Source organism: Elephas maximus, chromosome 24 (assembly GCF_024166365.1).
Source record: "Elephas maximus indicus isolate mEleMax1 chromosome 24, mEleMax1 primary haplotype, whole genome shotgun sequence".
Classification (NCBI taxonomy): domain Eukaryota; kingdom Metazoa; phylum Chordata; class Mammalia; order Proboscidea; family Elephantidae; genus Elephas; species Elephas maximus.
Genome location: NC_064842.1, coordinates 36,041,076 through 36,060,888, shown reverse-complemented (window position 1 = coordinate 36,060,888; position 19,813 = coordinate 36,041,076). Strand labels below are relative to the sequence as shown.

Here is a 19,813-nt window from a genome sequence, read left to right as displayed (position 1 = left end):
GAGATGTTCAAAAGTTCTACAGGATAACATACGATATCCTAAAACTCAACTGAAGTCCTGTTTCCAGTTGAGAGCAAGAGTTATAATAGAGCATGTTATCAAAAGGGTTGTACAACTGATATATTACTGTTTAAAGCATAAGACTTATCATTTTGATTTATGAAAGTACTATAATGTCTCCCTAATATTTCACTATTCACTCAGTTTAGTGAATAGTGAAAAATGGAACTATGTTCACAATCTTAGTATCTAAAAGCAATGTTTAGGACAAATTAATATTCTTATATTACACAGTACTGTTTGATGTTACTTCTCACCTTTTTAAAGTCAAGTAAAGCTGAATTTTATGGTCGGGTTGTTTATTGCTTAGATGTCATTACTCCTTTTCATCTCAACAAAACGTTGGAATAATACATAATTCTCTACTGTAGGAAAAACCACAATAGCAGCAGGCACAGAAGGAAATACAAGTCAGACCCAAACTATTAAAATGCTTCTGGATACCTACAATAAGGCAGTATTTCTGAGTGGTATGTGGACCACTTGTGTGTGAGCTCATATTGGACGTGGTTGCACATTACAGAAACCTGACCACAGTGGCATAACCAAGTAAGAGTTTGTTTTTCTGATGTTAAGATGCCAGAAAATAAGTAGAACAGGGCTGGTGCAGCTGTTTGAGGGGGTTACCCTGGACCCAGGCTCCTTGTAGCCTCCTCCTCTTCCATTCTTGGCTTGGGACTTTTATCTCTGTGGTGGCAAGACAACACCTATACCTCCAGACATCCCATTTGCCTTTCAGGAGCAGGGCAAAGAACTTCCACCTCCTGAGGCTTTCCTAGTCAGGAATGTATTCCGCCCCAGGCTGGAATAATCACATGGCCACATCTACCTCAAAATTCATCTCAAGGTAAATTTTCAACTGGCCCCTCACCCTGCTACCCTAAAGATGACCTGGGTGTTCTTAATAAGGAATAAGGTAGAAATGTTCGATATTGGGTGAGCAACAGCAGTAGCGTCTGCTGTAATCTGCATCACGGTCACTTAGGTTGTTAAAAATGGAGAATTTCTGGCCACCTGTGGACTCAATCTCTGGGAGCAAACCCCCGGGCTCTGCATTTTAACACGTTCCTCAGGTAAATTGCATATTCAATATGCAATATTGAATGCATACTTAAGTTTAAAAACCACAAGTACAGGGGATATAGAAGTAGTAGAAAACAGATATCTGCTCTCCAATCTTGCTTAGGGGGCACACTACCATATATTTGAAACAACTCGTTAGTTGCCATCGAGTTGACCCTGACTCACGGCAACCTTATGTGTAGCAGAACAAAACACTGCCTGGTTCTGCGCCATCTTCACATTTGTTGGTATGTTTGAGCCCATTGTTGTGGCCACTGTGTCAATCCATCTCATGGAAAGTATCCCTTCTTTTCGCTGACCATTTTCTTTACCAAGCATGATGTCCTTTTCTAGCAATTGGTTTTTCCTGATGACACGTCCAAAGTAACCAAGATGAAGTCTTGCCACCCCCGCTTCTAAAGAGCAGTCTGGCTGTGTTGCCTCTAAGACTTATTTGTTCGTTCTTCTGGCAGTCCATGGTATATTCAGTATTATTCACCAACACCACAATTCAAATGTGTCAATTCTTCTTCAGTCTTCCTTTCGTACTGTCTAGCTTTTGCACGCATATAAGGCAACTGAAAAAGACCATGGCTTTGGTTAAAACACAGAAAAACAAACAGAAAAACCATTGCAATTGAGCTGATTCCAACTCACAGCGACCCTATAGGATAGAGTAGAACTGCTCCATAGGGTTTCCAAGAACCGGCTGGTGGATTTGAACTGCCTACCTTTTGGTAAGCAGCTGAGTGACTCTGGTTAGGTGCACCTTAGTAGTCAAAGTGACAGCTTTGTTTTTTAACACTTTAAAGGTCTGTCTTAGGCTGAGTTCTCTAGAGAAGCAAAACCAGTGGGGTGTGTAAATATATATACAGACATTTATATAAAGGAAATGGCTCTCATGGTTGTAGAGGCTGGAAAGTTCCAAGTCTGTGGGTCAGGATGGAGGTTTCTCCTGACTTATGTAGTCGCAGGTGCTGCCGAATCCAATACTGGAAGGTCAGCTAGGAGGCCTCTGGCTAACAGGCTGTGGAGGTTGAGGAATCCCAAGATCAGCAGTAAGACGGCAGGTAAGCTGCTAGCTCAAGTACCAAGAACCAGAGGTCAGATGAACAGGTGCCAGCTGCAGGATCCAGAGTGAGCAAAAGCTCATGAGGCTTGCCAGAAAAGTCCACCTATATTGTATGCAGGCCGTACCCCCTAGGAAGTTTCCTTTCAACTGACTGGCTACTCACAGCAGATCCCATCATGGAGGTGATTGCATTATATCAGATCTCATCATGGTGGTGATTGCATTGTTATATGACTGCCAAACCACTAAGAATCACAGCCCAGCCAAGGTGACACAGAACCTTAACGATCACAAGGTCTTTTGCAGATTTTCCCAACGCAATATGTTTGAAATAACTAGAGAATACTACTCTGTGCCTATCAGGTAGGAAGCTTTTGGCTGCAGGTATCAGAAAACCCAAAAAGGCTTAAACATTAAGGAAATTATTTTATGTAATAGATGTTGAGAGGTAAGAAAGGTTCATGATTGGTGGAACACTGATTTATCAAAGTTCAGGCTTTTTCATTCTCTTCACTCTGCTGTTCACATTTTCTGCTTCATTCTATGGCTAGTCCCCATTCTTAGGTTGTAAGATGGCTGCCAGTGGCAGTAAGCACTTCTTGCTTTCTTATTCATATCCAGATGGAGACAAAAATTGGCTTCTAATTGCTAAGTGAGAATTCTTCTAGAAATCTCCAACAATCCTGTCTCATTGGCAAGAATTCAATCACATGCCATATCTGAACCAATCACTGACAAGAAAGTAGTAATTACCCCTTAACCAGTTAGGCCCATCCTTTAAGCTGGTATCAGTTACTTCAGAGGGGTGGGGTCCGACGTATGTTTTGAGGAGTAAATCACTATTCTAGTTCACCGCGTCCAATAATTGGCATCTTGACTTGCCTATTTAGACACAGCCATTTGGCTCCTTACCAATTCCCTGAACTTCTCACCGTGGATTCCCTACCCTTAGGGTGGAGGCTGGCAATGCGGCCAGACCTACAGCTTTTGGCAATAAGACCACAGAAGTCACAAACTCTTCATTTTGATTTTCTTAGAAGACTCTCTGTTCTTGTAGTCAAAGCATTTGCTATTTGAGAAGTTACATGGACTGCCTCTCAAATTCCTGCTTCTCTCAGTCACAATGGTCATATATTACTTCATGCTCAATAAATCTCTGGATGTATAATGGAATTTATTCTACTCTGTGAAAACCAAGGACAATAATTCTCCACTGGGGAACCCTACTCCACCTGCCCAATAGTACATTAAAATAATGAACTTCGGATCACTTCTAGACTGAACTGGCATATTCATCATGTAACAGTTTGTACTTGAAAAACAATACTTGCATGAAATCTCATGGCTACTTAGTGACAGAGCCAGAACTCTGAGGATCTATGACCCCTTTTCCTTCAGCTCTTCTAGCATTTTTATATGGACATCATTTAAGTGGGCAGAGTAGATATATTTAAACAAAATTCCAAGGGTCCCGCTGTCTGAGTGTCAGCAAGGCAAGTGGTTTATTAAAGTTGGGGGAAAAGTTGATGAATTCGACTTTGAATTTGTACATTCAATGGCAGAGGTCCCATTGGCCAGTAAAGATAAGACTAAAGACTCAAGTTTGAGCAATTAATGCTGGACATTTAGACTGTGAATTGTCATCATAAATGAAATTTGAAGCCAAACTCTCCAAGAAAATCAAGGACTAAAGAAAGCAAACAGCAAAGGAAGAGAAGAAAGCAACGGGAAACCTCATAGTCAGGGAAGTAATAAGAGGCAGAGGAGTTGGAGGAATCAAGGAGCAGTCATAAGAGATTTGCTACTGCTATGAGACCAGACTGTTATGCGTTCTTTAAGGGCAAAAATATATTGACTTGAGGAAGATGTGAGAGCAGCCCTCTTAAGTCTCTTTCAGACCAGCATGCCCCAGGATAGTGTTTAACTTGGATTTTTAACTTACATTCTTAACCTTCTTAGTTTCACCCATATTTCACATGTGGAGAAATCAAGGAAACTAAAGGCTTAGTGACTTGTCTAACACAGGGCACCAGGGTTCACATTTCATCTACTCAATAAAAATATATAGGGCTATATACCAGGCACAGGATACCTCTTTCTAAACCTAGGACTTAGTAGCACAGTATAAGAAAATTTTAAGACACCATGAGTTCAGAGTACAGGCAGTCTCTGACTTACTATGTATTTGAGTTATGATGAACCACACTTCAGATTTTTTTTTTTTTTAAACATCTTATCAGTAGTAGTATGTACTCCACACAATGTTAGAGTGCATAACTTGCTGATGTTAGCATTCTCAGGTGTCCACTCACAGATGCTCGATGATGCTATGATTTACTGTTCAAAATACTGCCGTACAGCAGGTTATGGAAAAAAAAAATTTTTGATTTACGTCAGAACCAAGCTTCGAGCGAGTCACAGGAACAGAGCCTCGTCCCAAGTCAGGGTGTGCCTGTAGTTAGTTATTCCAGAAACGCATAGATATGCCATCATCTTTAAGGTTCATGTTCTTAAGCTCAGCAATCCCACTAAGGCATTAGATTGGGAAGAGCTCTTTAGAGTGGAATCACAAACTTAAGGGACTACAGAATGCAGACAAGTCATAAAAGAGAAAAACGGGCCAAGGGGCATTGTGAAATCAAACGCACGTGTTCTTCAAAGACTAAAGGGGTGCACACAGGACACAATTCTCCGTAATACCTTTAGGACTGGCTCTACCTTGTGATGCTACCTTTCCTGCTGTCTTGATCTGTTTAACTTTTATCCTTGTTGTTGTTGTTAGGTGTTGTCAAATCGGTTCCGACTCATACCAACCCCATGTACAACAGAATTAAACACTACCCGTTCCTGTGCCATCCTCACAATTATTGCTGTTTGAGCCCGTTCTTGCAGCCACTGTGTCAGTCCATCTCGTTGAGGGTCTTCCTCTTTTTTGCTGACTCTCTACCAAGTCTGATGTCCTTCTCCAGGGACTGGGCCCTCCTGATAACATGTCCCAAGTACGTGAAGATGAAGTCTCACCAATTTTGCTTCTAAGGAATATTCCGGCTGCACTTCCTCTAAGACAGACTTGTCCTTCTGGCAGTCCACAGTATATTCAATATTCTTGGCCAAATGTGACAACACAATTCTCCGATCCAATTTAAGAAAGAATTTTATTTGCTAATCCCCCAAAAGCAAAATTCAGAAGTCACCCACTGCAAGAATAGTTATGTAATAAAACATTTTAAATCTCTTCTCTTTCCCAAGGTATGCTCTTTGATGTATGTAACATCTCAGAGCAGAAGATGTACAGAAATACTGTGTAAAAGGCACGTGACACTTATAGTGCTCACACCTCCTCACACCTCTGTGGCAGTTGTGGGGGAACTTTTCTGCAGCCTCCCCACTTTGATAGAAATTTATCAGAAATTTTTCTTATAGCAAAATATTTAAAGACCCCTCTCCCTGTTCTTCCCATTTCAGTTATTTACTGAAAGTAGAGTTGAAAGCTTTTCCCCAGCTGTGGTCAAAACACTGCATAATGAAGAACATCCCAGTTAACTGCAAGTTCTTGGGTTACGTGTTTAGATATTTACAGAGGAAGTTGAACCTCAAGCTCTGTTGCTCCCCAAAATGGGTAACGGAAGACAGAATTTGATAAGACAGCTAAAAACGTGATAATCATTCTATCATGGAGTAAAGCAGGCTTTTTAACCATGAAGTGACACTAATTAGCTGATCACAAACCCTCCAGGAATCTAACAAAATCTGAGTCCCAAATACATAATATATTTCAAAAAGAGCCAGCATAGTGTTGAGATACATGAACAGAATAGAATGCTGGTGAAGGCACAGAGTAAAGAATCCCAAGAAATTTTTAGTGCCATTTTCATTTAATAAGCCAGTAGTAGAACAACCTAAAAAGCTTGGCTGTATCACACCAGGATGTTTTTATGGGACTACTGCAGGAAAACATGATTGGCAGCTGGCATCCTCTGGCTCACTGTGCTAGGCGAGCAGCTCCAGCACCAACTTCCTGGAGACGCTCAAGGCTGGGGAGTGTAACGGAGGTATTTCTTGCCAGATGGGAGCTCTTTGGTAAAGACTCCTTTAGGGAAAAGTTTTTTAGCTTCCTCTTCAGGGATGGTTGGAAGGACCATCACACTGTCTCCATCCTATTGAAAGACATTGAGAAGGGTGAAACTCAATTTCATAGTGATGCTTAAAGACAAGAAACAACTTCTGAAAAGTAGCTATAGATGTTATGAGAATAATCTTGTATTCTCTACTCTATCCCTTCAGGAATTTTGTTTTCATAGGTTGATTTTTGACACTTTCGTGAGGGAATATTTCCCCACCTTAATAAAAAATAGCCAGTTGCTGTTGAATCAACTCCAACTCTGTGGCAACCCCAAATGTGTCAGAGGACAACTGCTCCAGAGGGTTTTCAATGGATGACTTTTTGGAAGTAGATTGCCAGGCCTTCCTTCCAAGACACCTCTAGATAGATTCTAACCACCAACCTTTGGGTTAGCAGCCAAGCTTGTTAACTGTTTGCACCACCTAGGGAGCCCTGTTTTAAACCCAACAATGGCATGCCACCACACTTTAATTTTCAATTCTAAGTCCTTACCATGGCCTGCATGGCCCTGTGTGATTGCCTCCTGCCTCTCTCTGATCTCCAGCACCCTCACCCACCTTCTGCTGCTGCTTTTCCATCACACTGGCTTTCCTTCTATTCCTCGAACATACCAAGTTCACGTTTAGATAAAGGTCCTTGTACAAACTGTTCCTTCTGCCTGGAGTGCTTGTCCCTCACAAATATGCATGGCTTGGTCACCCATTTTCTTCATGTCCTTCTCAAAGATTTCTTAAGAGAAAGGCTATCCTTGACAGCCAAACATAAAGACACCCCTCCTGCCCCTGGGCTCCTATTCTCCCATCTGTGCCTGATAATTCTCTGTGCCACCTGCAGCACTTATCACCACCTCATATCCTAGAAGCTTGTTTAAAGTCTGACCCACTGGCATGTCAGTTCTATGAGGACAGGGGCGTTGTACTGTTCATTGCCATAGGCCCAGTGCCCACTGCTGGAGCTCAATAAATGTAAGTTCTATTAATGGGTACATAATTTAAAGGATTTGCCTATTAGAAAACAACCAAAGACAACAACACTTGGTATTCAGGTTAGTATATTTAAGAAATGCAGCAATGTTAAGGGAGTCTCCGGGTGGTGCAAACGGCTAACACGCTTGGCTGCTAACCCAAAAGCTGGAGGTTTCAGTTCACCCCGAGGCACTGTGGAAGAAAGCCCTGGTGATTTACTTTTGCAAAATCAGCCACTGTAAACCCTGTGAAGTACAGTTCTACTGTGACACACACGGCGTCGCCGTGAGTCGGAGCCGCCTCCAGGACACTGAGTACCGGTTTGTTCATACGCTCTTGTGTTGTTAGCCGTCCATGTCCTACATGCGGCAGAAATCCCAGAGACTAAAACTCTATACATAAGTTTCAGAGAATTCTCTGTCAGTTTAAAAGACTGAAGCTTAATAGAAATGAAATGCTTCAAGATATAAATACAACAAATACTTACACGGTCATGACTTAATAGGCAAATAGCCAATTAAGGTTTTGCTATAAATATTTTGCCATCAGGGAAGGGTCAGATAAAGGATTAAAAACAAAAAACAAAAAACCTTGTATTAGGAAAAGCAATCATTCCGACCAATTAATTTGTCCGAACAACCTAAAAGTTAAATACAGGGAATTCAGGATTTACATAAAAGGTGTTAAAGGCCTTGAAAATGTCCTCTCAGGAAATCTTAAATGCAGCCGTGGGGAAACCCCCCCCCAGTGAACCTCCTTGCCAGGCACAGGGCCCCAGGCAACACAGACCCTGAAGTACTCCTTTCTAGACTGGCCCCTCATGGCTTCTAGGCAAGTTGAGTATCTGCCCTTTTAACATCTTTACCTTCCAGTCAACTGGGGTGGCAACCCTCTTTTCTGCTGTCAGTTGGAGAGAGATAACTACTCTGAGAATCTCATCAAAGTTCCTTCCAGTCGTAGCCGGATAGAGGATGGACAGCTTCAGTTTCTTATCAGGACCAAAAATAAACACCTGCCAAGCACAAGAACGCATACACAGGATGAGTTCCTCATGTGTTTTTGGTAGTAAAGCCACTTAGAAAATGCTATAGTCATAACAAAATGCTTAAAGGTGTTAAAAAAAAAAAAAAAAAGATCAAAGATACAGCAAACTTAATCTGAGTGGCTGGAATATAGTTTTCTTCTCTACGTTATTTTTCTAAATTTAGGAAGGAATTGTATTTGGTTCTGGCTGTCCCAAATGAGAATACTGAGATGCAAATTAATCCAGGAAAAGTGCAGCGTCATAGTCTGTCAAACTAGGAAGATTATCATAAAAATAACACTAATGGAAGTTGATATTGGACCTTAAATACCAAAAACCAAACCCATTGCCATCAACTTGATTCTGACTCATAGCAACCCTACAGGACGGGGTAGAACTGCCCCACAGTTTACAAGGGAACACCTGATTAGCAGCCATAACTCTTAACCACTAGGGTCTCCAGGCCTTAAATAGTTGTACATTTACGCAGATGAGGGACTGGGTTTGTTCCAGGGCTTCGAATCAGTTCTGCCCAGTTCAGTCATGGGAAGTGTCCCTGGAACAGACCTGAATTTTTAAAGTTACAGTGAACTGGAAAGACACCCAGAATGGGAAAAATTATAGGTTGAAACCCTGCTAGAAACTTATTCTCCATATTAGAGAACAAGGGCAGTATATACATTGTGTAACAACCAAATCTCTTGCCCTCAGATTTTGAGCAGTCTGAAGTAGCACTGGCCTACTGAAAGATGGCAGCCAGCTATGCACTTTGAATGTGTGTTGCTCTCCATTCCTGTGTTGTCAATAATCCAATCCCATGCATCAGGCTCCTGAAAGGGCTCACTATGCCTCTTCTGAATCTCCCATTCCAGGGCTCCGATCCGTAATTTTTCCTGTTCTGGTATCATGCTAAATCTGCCAAATTATATAACTTTGGGTCTGTTCCTGTTTTGCTTCGTTGGGCACAACTGAACTGGTTCGAAGCCCTGTTTTTTCTCTAATGGGCAGAGGACAGAACGAATAAGAGTTAAAAAATATAATCTAACAGTTAATCTAAAGCATAGACAAGAACTTTAAGGGGCAAAAAAGAACTTTAAGGGGCAAAAAACCCCGTTGCTGTCGAGTTGATTCCAACTGATAGCAACCCTACAGGACAGAACAGAGCTGCCCCATAGGGTTTCCAAGGGGTGCCTGGTGGATTCAAACTGCCAACCTTTTGGTTAGCAGCGGAACTCTTAACCACTACCAGGGTTAATGGTGATGAAACAGTACAGGTAGAGATAGTGAGAATGGTAACAAAATGAGAAGTATGTAACCAATGTTACTGAACTGAAGTAAATGTGAATGGATATATGTTTGGTTGTGGATACTGACACCAAAAATAAATATATATTTTTTAAAAAGTTAAAAAAGAGATCCGCTTTATGGAGAAATGGCCCTTCACTTTAAACAGAGGGCCATCAGGAGAGCTATAGAAAATACTTCTCATTTCTAGGTGACCTCTCATTTATTTTTATGTACATTTCCACTAGCTATGAATTAAGCAGTTTAACAATTCAGTTGAAAAATTCAACCACCTTGCATTGCCGTTACACGTAATCAATGAGATTACCACCAATACACAGTTATACCATAATTAGATATTTCCACTTTTCCTCTAGTTGGTCCAAGCATTTATTTACATGGCTATATAGCCTGGTCAGTCATAGAGACCATACCATAAAGTAAGTTTCTAAGACTCACCACACGAGCTGTCACAGGCATGCCCTTTTCATCCTTCTCTGCTGGATCCAGCATGCCCAAGAGGATGGCAAGGTCCCGATTCTTATCATCGATGATGGGAAAAGGTAGCTTTTCTGTGGGCTCCTCACAATTGTATGCATTGATATCCTGAAACGCAGGTGAAAGAGAACTCTAAGCCAGATACATCCTCTGAATTTAATCGGTTAATTTAAAAAAAAAAAAAAACCCAAACCCATTGCCATTAAGTTAATTCAGACTCATAGCGACCATACAGGATGGGGCAGAACTGCCCCCACAGGGTTTCCAAGGAGTGCCTGGTGGATTTGAACTGCCGACATTTGGTTAGCAGCCGAACACTTAACCACTACACCACCAGGGTTTCCAAACTGATTAACAGGTAAAGGCAAAATCACAATAATTTTCTCTAAGGGATTTTAATAACAAAATGAATGAACACTCCTTATCCCAATTATTGGTTGTGAGAAATAACAGGGTACAGGACGTGGGTTGTAACCATGGACAATAAGGCCCTTTCACACCCAATTCTCTTAAAGTTCGGCATGCTTCTACTGCTTTTAGAAAGCAGCAGTAAACCCTTTAAAGGTTGAATAATGTAGTTACTCCACAATCCTCTGGGTACCCAAATAATGTAAAGACCATCAGAAACAATAGGTTCATTACATCCATCACATCTAGAAATAATGTCATATGCCAAGAAAATTCTGTGGAAGAGAGATACCAAGAAAAAAAAAACAAAAAACACATAACTTAAAGCAAACACAAGAATGGAAAGCTGAGCATATACTTTAAGGACAAGTCAAAGGTAAACTTACACTAGGGCCAAATTCGCACAGAAAAACCAAGCATTTAAGGTCTGGACTAAAGGAAGATAATGTGCTTCCCTTCCCTAATAAAACTTCAACTCACTTATTCATTTCTACTTTTCCTATCTCTGGAAGTTTTTTGTGGTGGGGGGGATCTAGCTGCATTACTGATCAAGCATTGCTATAACACTTAAGGTGGGCTAAGCACTATGGTAAGTACATGGGAAACACAGATGAGTAAGACACAGTTCCTGGCTTCAGTGGAACTTCTAATTTGTTTGATGGTTCCCATATGAAGCAACAGTAAACACGAACCTGTAATAATTCAATGGCAGACTGTAAATGCTGATGTTTAGGAAAGACTTTGAGAAAGACGCAGGACTTCTACCTGGCCCTTTGAAGGATAATGGGAGAAAGGAAGACATTTCAAGGGCAGAAACTTAATGACAGCATGCACGCAAATCAGCACAAAATTACTGACAGTGAGGAACTTAGCTGGGTAGAGCCGGGGGAAGTAATGCAAAAGAGGATTTAAAGTTGCAATAAGGTCTACATATTAAGGGGAGCCTTGAAAATAAAAATGGGGTTGATTGCATATGGATTTCTCAACAGACATGACAGGATTAAAGTGGCATTTATGAACTTTTTTTAATCCATTATCTTTTTTTCTTAAATTTTATTCATTTTGTTGTTGAGAATATACACAGCAAAACATACACCAATTCAACAGTTTCTACATATTTAATTCAGTGCCACTAACTATATTCTTTGAGTTGTGCAACCATTCTCACTCTCTTTTCTGAGTTGTTCCTCCCCCATTAACATAAATTCACTGGCCCCTAAGGTTCCTATCTAATCTTTCGAGTTGCTGTTTGTCAATTTGATCCCATATATACATGTACGTATAGTTCTTAAAAGAGCATAATGCTCAAGGCAGACATTTTTTACTAGTTAAGCTGTTGTTTAGTTTTAAGAAGACTTCAAGGGATATTGGTTTAAAGGTTATCTGAAGGCACTAAATTTCAGGGTTCATTCAGCCCCCATGGCTCCAGAAAGTCTGGCATCCATAAGAATTTGAAATTCTGTTCTGCATTTTCCCCCTTTTGATCAGGATTCTGCTATAGAATCTTTCATCAAAACATTCAGTAATGGTAGCCGGGCACCATCTAGACCTTCTGGTTCATTTCAACTCATGGTGACCCCATGTGTTGCAGAGTAGAACTGCTTCATAGGGTTTTCAGGGCTGTGACCTTTCAGAAGCAGATCGCCAGGCCTTTTTTCTGAGGCACCTCTGGGTGGGTCTAGGCACCAATCTTTCAGTTAGTAGTCAGGCACTTAACTATTGGTGCCACCCAGAGCCTCCTGTATTGTTGTTAGGTGCTGCTGACTGACTAGAACCGCTCCAGAGGGTTTTTTTGATTGTAATCTTTACATAAGCAGATCACCAGGACCTTCTACTGTGGAACTGCTGGGCGAGTTCAAACTGCCAACCTTTTGGTTAGCAGCCAAGTGTTTAACCATTAGCACAATTAAAATTCGGTGCCATTGAGTTGATTCCGACTTACAGTGACCCTATAGAACACAGCAGAACCACCACACAAGGTTTCTAAGGAGTGGCTGGTAGATTCGAAGTGCTGACTTTTTGGTTAGCAAACGTAGCTCTTAACCACTGCACCACCAGGGCAACCCTGAACAAGTCCCTCCAACTCTGAGCAAAAAAAGGAAAAGGGAAAAGCCTATGTATCTACCTGGGTGGGCTGCTGCTAGGCTCTAATGAAAAGCTGCTTATGAAAATACTGTTGAGATGCCAGTTAACATTCACTGCCAAATATAACCTATGAAAAAAAAATCTACCTTAAGAAAGAGAACTGCCCTTCCCTTTTGAACCCACCAGATGCTCCATGGAAGATGTGGTAGTCTGTTTCCATAAAGATTTACAGCCTTGGAAACCCCTATGGGGCAGTTCTACTCTGTCATACAGGAATACCATGAGTCTGAATCGAGTCTAGGGCAGTAGGTTTTTCTCCTGTGCATGATTCTTCCTATACCCTTAAGATTAACTGCTATAAAATGGCCATGGGATGCAGCCCCAGTCACAAGCTCACAAGTCAGTAAAACACTACATCTTTTATTCAGTTGTGTATGAAGTGCTTGACATAATGCCTAGTACACAGTAAGCATTCCTCAAAAGTTGGCTGTCTTTATTAAGTAGCACATTGCAGCAAAGTCCTTAAAATGTTCTCAAGCAAGTTTAGACAGCCAAAATTACAGTCCAAGTAAACCACTTTGCTGAAAATAGACAAATAACTTCATTCATTCAACAAATACGTACTGAGTACCTAGGATGCGCTGAGTAAGAAGCACTATTCCAGCAGGGCACAAAACCAGTCTCTCTGCCCTGGTGAAGCCTACATGCTGGTGGGGAGAGACAAAGGAAACATGCAACATGCAGAATATTTTAGATGGTGACAAGTGCTAAGGAGGAAAATTAATCAAAGGGGAACAGGAAATGGGGAGGGGACTTGTAATTTTAAGATAAGGAGGCCAAGAAGGGCCTTAATGAGGTGTCATTTGAGTAGAGACCCAAAAGATGTGAGGGCAAGCCACAGACAACCTGGGGTAAGACGAGTCTTCCAAATATAATTCTGTATATATTTTCAAGGTAGAGCCAACAAACTCGCTGATGAATCAGACATGTGATGTGAAAAACCAAGAGGAGTTAAAGACGGCTCCTGCATTTTTGGCCTGAGTAACTAAAAAAATGCAGTTGCCATTACCTGAGATACATAAGACCCTGGGATAAAGAACAAGAGCCCAGTTTTGGACATGCTGGGTTTGAGATGACTGGATTGTCCTGAGGAAATATCAAGTAAGAAGTGGTTATACCAATTTGGAAGCCAGCAAAGTATGGCCTTGAGATGGAAATTTGGGAATCATAGCACACAGACAGTGTGGATGAGCTCACCAAGGGAAAGGGTATAAATAGAACACGGAAGAGGTCTAGGAAATGAGTCTGGGACAACTCCAGCATGAATCAGGAGTTGGGAAATGATGAAGAATCAATCCAAGAGCTTGAGCAGGAATAGCAAGAGATGTCATGTCTTGGAAGCCAAAACAGGAAAATGCTTCAGGATCAACTGAGTGATCAGTTGGGTTGCATGCTACTGGTGGGCCAACAAAGGTGAGGGTTGAGAACTGACCACTGGATTTAAAATGTGGAGGTCACTGTGCAGCCAAAGATAGATTTTCAAATAATCAGTGAAGACTGTGCCTGAGGTTTACTTGTACGTTCACCTCATAAACCAAGTACTCTCTATAACCTATAACCTCAGGCTCAAAGTGCACGCAGGGCTTCAAACCTGTGAGTTCTGATTGGAACCCCTGCTGAGAATTTGCCTTTCTAAAAATTTTCCTAAGAATCTTGTTAAAATGTAGATCCTGATTCAGTATATCTGCAGTGGAAATGCAAACTTTCAGCAAGGGACTTGTTAGAGATGCGAATTCTCAGCAGTGGTTTAAACTGGAAGGAACTGGTTGGAAGCCCTGAGTAAATGCACTGGTACTCTACCTTGCTCCAGGCAAGATGGTCTTCAACACTGTCTATTGAAAGGGCAATCAACTTAACATTCCTCTTGGCAAATTCTGGTGCCAGCTTTGCAGCTCTGCCAAGCTCCGTGGTGCATACTGGGGTGAAGTCACGCGGGTGGGAGAAGAGAATGCCCCATCTGAAATGAAGGAAAAGAAAGTCACAACTGAGTGAAGAGACATCACTGCCATCCTGTACAGCGAGAAGTCGCAATTCCTGGATCAAAGGCAGGCTTTTTCTTTTTTAAATGAATATTTATGAAGATACTGAAACTTCTCTTTTGAGGGATGCCTTTCAACCTTCTTATCTCCAGAAAAGCCTATGTTCAGAACTCAACTCAATCAGAGATATGAAATTCAAGACACAAATATTTTTAAAAGCTGTTAATTTAGGGGTGTTGCCTCCTTTAGTAACTATGGGGCCACCCTGACTCCTTTTCAGCTAATAAAATCTGTGCTACTCAAACCAAGTAGCTCATTGAAATACTTTTTTTCCCTTCTGACCCTCTTCTACATTTTTTCTAAGCACAGAAACTCTGACATTCAGCTCCAATAATGGATGTCCCAATATACCCCGAATCCAAATGCCTGACTGCAACAATGACCAGGTTATGTAATCAGAAATAAACAGGTTTCCACGTCCTATTTACGTGTAAAACTAAGTTTGTCCCTTGGCTTCTTTGGAGAGAATAGACACAAATTCTTTTGTAAAACTACTCTACTGATCTAACCTGCGGAACAGGATGCTCAATATTCATCCCTAACAAAAGAAAAGCATTTGAACAGTTTTACCTCTCTCTTCATTTGCAGTTTCTTTTTCTTGTTTCAGGCCAAGCAAGTAGACAACTGACAGGCTACAATAGAGATTTCTACAGCTACAGATTCTTAGTAAATGCTACTATCTAAGACATCATTGTCTAAGGTGAAACTTGTATAGATGACTAGTATGTTTCAAGCTAAGAGTAACCAAAAATCTCTGGACTACCATGTCTTCTTCCTGGGCAACAGAAATTATTATTTCGACTGAAAAGGAAAACTTAACACCCAGTCTCTATACACCCATCCACTGAAAACCCTTAGGTAGGATCCTAAACTTGTAGATTGCTACATCTAGCCAGGATGCCAAGCTAACCTCTCCAAGTATGCCAAATTTCCCTGAGTACAAAGAAGGGAGCAGAGATAACAGGCGCTTCTCAACTACATCTGCCACTCAACTCCGAAGGCGTCAGGAAAGGAAATGTCCTTCTTATAAAAAGGATGGAGGGCCTTATAGCAAGACTGGGGAGAAAAAGGTACTACTTTGAGATTGTGGAGGTGTCTGTGGTATGTTTACTTTTTTAAAAGGGTGGTAAGAGGGACATACATCTTTTGAAAGGAGCCCTGGTGGCACAACAGTTAAACACTTGGCTGCTTGCTACCTGAAAGGTCAGCAGTTTGAAATCACCTGTAGCTCCATGTGAGAAAAGACTTGGTGATCTGCTCCCATAAAGATTACAGCCTTGGAAGCCCGACAGGGCAGTTCTACTCTGTCCTATAGGGTTGCGTGATTCAGAATCGACTCAGTGGCACACGACAACATAACTTTTAAAATAAAGAATCTATCTGTGGGTAAAATCTAGGCCTTAGATTCTATGGAAAAGGACCTATTTAAGGGTCAGATGAGACAAGAGTTTCCAGATGGGAAGAAAAGATGTAACAGGGTGTTTCTTCCTGTATTGTTAAAGGGGCAATAAATTAGAAGTTAGGGGTTCTCTTTCTATTCAGTTAATAGAGACTGTCCATGAATTGAATTGCATCCCCCCCAAATTTCTGTCAACTTGGCTAGGCCATGATTCCCAGTATTGTGTGATTATCCACCATTTTGTCACCTGATGTGACTTTCCTAAGTGTTGTAGATTCTACCTCTATGATGTTAATGAGGCATGATTAGAGGCAGTTATTTAAGAGTCAGTATTCAATCTACAAGATTAGATTGTATCTTAAACCAGTCACATTTGAGATATAAAAGAGAAGAAAGCAGAAAGACATGGGAACCTAATCACCACCAAGAAACAGTGGCCAGAAGTGTGTCCTTTGGACTGTGAGTCCCTGTGCTGAGAAGCTCCTAGTCTACGGGAAAATTGATGACCAGGACCTTCCTCTAGAGCTGACAGACAGAAAAAGCCTTCCCTTGGAGCTGGTACCCTGAATTTGGACTTCTAGCCTCCTAGGCCGTGAAAGAATAATTTTCTCTTTGTTAAAGCCATTCACTTGTGGTATTTCTGTTACAGCAACACTACAAATGTCTGACCTTGGTCTGCCTTCCCCTCTAAGGCTCCCTACTGCTGCTCTTAAGAGTAATTCAATTACACTATCCTATTTCCTTCCTTCCTTCCTCATTTTCAAAAGACTAAAGGTTTCCTCCTTTAAGGGAACGGTCCAAACCCACTAACCCCCCAGAAAACACACACTTTGTTTAGTGAAGATGTACTGTGGAGAAGCTGCTTTTACCACATATAAGCATAGTACAGAAACAGTGATAAGGCTCAATAAACTCACCCAATAGAGCACCCAAACCTCTTTAGTTTTTTTCCCAATTGTCAGGGGTAGTTGGATACCAGTCATGTTTGAAATTATTTTAATCCCCCCCACCAAAAAAACATGGATCAAAAATTTACAGTCTGAAAAGAGATTACATACAGAATTGAGTCTGGAAAAATTATACATTAGACAAAAATCCATGTATTATAATGATACAAACGGTTCAAACTCCTTTTGAAGTAAGGGCAGGTATACTATACCATGTCTGGCCTTAGGTAGACTAGTATATTAGTGTTTATATTGTTGTTGTTAGGTGCCATCGAGTTGGTTCTGACCCATAGTGACATTATAGGACAGAGTATAACTGCCCCATAGGGTTTCCAAAGAGCGGCTGGTAGATTTGAACTGCTGACCCTTTAGTTAGCAGCTGAACTCTTAACCACTAGGGCTCCATTTGTTTTTAGATGCAGATAATTTTCCTATCTTTCTACTGGGTCCCTGAGAAGGTACCACTTCTAACCAAACTGAGACAGATTCAGAGGGGAATAAACAACAACAAGAAATCAAAACAGTATGGTTAGTTCAAATAGTGACAAAATTTAAATTATTGCCACAGTAAATATGCTTTGTGTTAATATTTATCTTTAATCCATTCAAGCCAAGAGTTCTGGTATGATTTTGTGCTTTATGGCCTGATGTGGGTTTTCTGGGGGTATCAAAATCACTCCCAGGTTCTCTGCACAGCCCTGTCCAATCATTGATTAATCTCATAAACTTCTCTCTCTCTCTTTCCCCTGGATACAAAAAACTGGCTGCCATGGAGTCAATTCCGACTCATAGAGACCCTATAGGACTGAACAGAACTGCCCCCAGGGGGTTTCCAAGGAGTTGTGGGTGGATTCCAACTGCTGACTTTTTGGTTAGCAGCCAGCTTTTAACCACTGCGTTACCCCCAGCTATACAAAGCATACAAACTGGGGAGGAAACGTCAGGCCTAGGAGCACCAAGCAGTGTAGTCACTGGAACCCCTGAACCGTGATATAAACCAGGCATCTCAAAGTATGCTGATTCAGGAGCTGTAAAACAAGAGTAGCACCAATATTCTCCAGTTGTAACGGTATGACTGCCAGGCCAGATAACGGGTCAGAGACTCGACTATCACCAGCAAGATCATGTGTCAGAATAAGTGGGAGGGAGCAATGGGGGCAAACCAGTGGGGAAACAAAAGGGTCGCAAAGCAAGGAGATGCCACGTGTCCCTACGCCTGGACCGGCCTACAAGAGCAAGACTAGGTCACTGCGGCTCAACCACGGCAGAAAGCCCTTCCCTCAAAGTGTTGCAAGTTCTGGAATGAAGGACGCACCTACATACAGTGTTCTCAGTTCCTCCCAAAACTATTACCACCTTACCACTGGAGGAGGCTCTGGACAAAAAGTCTTTCAGCCACTTAGCAGGAGGTGGACTTAAATTTTTACGTGTTGTGCCAGCAGCCCATAAACACTACAGTAGTACGCAGAACCTTGAGACAGAAAACACGTGGGCCCTCCGCCAAACCTGCGGCCAGTGGCTCTGTCCTCTGTCCCACTCCGGCCTTAGGCACCCATCTTCCCCAGGAGCAAATTCCAGAACGGAGGGAGAGAGGGTGGTGCTACCCCGGGCACGAGTCCCGGGAAGTGACCGCTGATACCTCCCCACCCTGCCCCCACCAGCCCTTGGCCGGACCACGCTGCTAGCAGTTTACCAAACCCAGTTAAAGGGAAAACAAACCCTCCTCCGCACCAGACTCGGCTCCCGGGTCGCGCTTCCCTCCCCACTCCCCCGCCACCCCCAGGCCAGCACAGCCACGCTAGTGGCCGACACAGGGAGGGCCGGGGGCCGCCGCCCCAAGAAACTCGGATATTAGCCACCCAGCGAGAGGCACGTGCGGGGACCGGTGCGGGGGCGGGTGGGGGGTGGCGCGCTGGGGCTGAGGAGTGGGAGGACGAAAGGGAGAAGAAGCAGGGCAGTCACCTCCCAGCCCGGGCGTAACCGCAGGCCAGGGCAGGGCTACGAGCTGGCTACTTACGAGTCTCCCAGATAGTCATGGAAACGGATGCGGCCGACGGTGGTGACAGCCTCGAAGTTGGGGGCTTCGTCCCCAAGAAGCAGACCTCCGGGCATGGCGGCAGCGGTGACGCGGAGGAAGAGGCGGCGCACCAGCAGCACACACCAGCCCGCTAGTTCTAGCGACGAAAGCGGCGGGCCTCCCGAGCCGCGGAGAAAGTGGAGGGGGCGGGGCCTGCGGGCGGCAGCCAGGGGCGGGCCCGGGAACGGTGGGCGGGCCCGGCGTGGTGGGCGGGGTCGCGGCTGGAGTAGGCGGGAGGGGGGCCCGACTGGCTGGCGCTAGGGGCGGAGGGCTGGCACTAGCGCGGGTCTGCCTTCACGTGACGCGGAACTCAGTAACGTCGCGACGGGAGGCTTGGGGGTGGGTGCACAGACCTTGACCTTGCAGGGCATTTGGGCTTTGGGGATGAAAGGAAGCAGAACGCCCTGGAAAGAGGGGGGTCTCAAGGCGGAGGAGCGCTGGGGCGGGTATGCATCTGCAAGGGGTGCACACCCCCGTACCCCCGGAGAGCCGCATGGGTCCGCGTAGACCCTCCTGCACACCTACTCGCGGCCGACTCCTGACTGAGAGGTCAGGTCAACCTTCCTCCCAGCCCTTCTGTAAGGAGCGCCTGGAGTCCTGACCGCCCCAGCCAGACTAGCTTTGATGAGTGTCCTCTCTGTCAGAGGATGTGGCAAGACTGAGACCTGTGGAGGACCTTCTGTCAGAGGAAGTGGCTTCTCATTGCAACA

The 19,813-nt window shown here is 43.1% G+C and overlaps 2 protein-coding genes across 2 annotated transcripts in view; one reads left to right on the top strand and one right to left on the bottom strand.

The window, feature by feature from the left end:
• Positions 1 to 5,502, top strand: part of SLC9C2 (solute carrier family 9 member C2 (putative)) — a 129,940-nt gene extending 124,438 nt beyond the window's left edge. Inside the window, exon 26 of the mRNA XM_049867935.1 lies at positions 5,444 to 5,502. Within this exon, the coding sequence (XP_049723892.1) occupies positions 5,444 to 5,502 (59 nt within the window). The remainder of the gene's footprint in view (positions 1 to 5,443) is intronic.
• PRDX6 (peroxiredoxin 6) lies at positions 334 to 19,236 on the bottom strand. The gene is made up of 5 exons (XM_049868381.1): positions 19,044 to 19,236; positions 14,442 to 14,598; positions 10,050 to 10,196; positions 8,148 to 8,294; positions 334 to 6,351 (listed from the first exon to the last, which is right to left on the bottom strand). The coding sequence occupies exons 1-5, from the start codon at positions 19,136 to 19,138 to the stop codon at positions 6,223 to 6,225; spliced, it is 675 nt and encodes a 224-aa protein (XP_049724338.1). The 5' UTR covers positions 19,139 to 19,236; the 3' UTR covers positions 334 to 6,222.
• Positions 19,237 to 19,813: the final 577 nt, after the last annotated feature.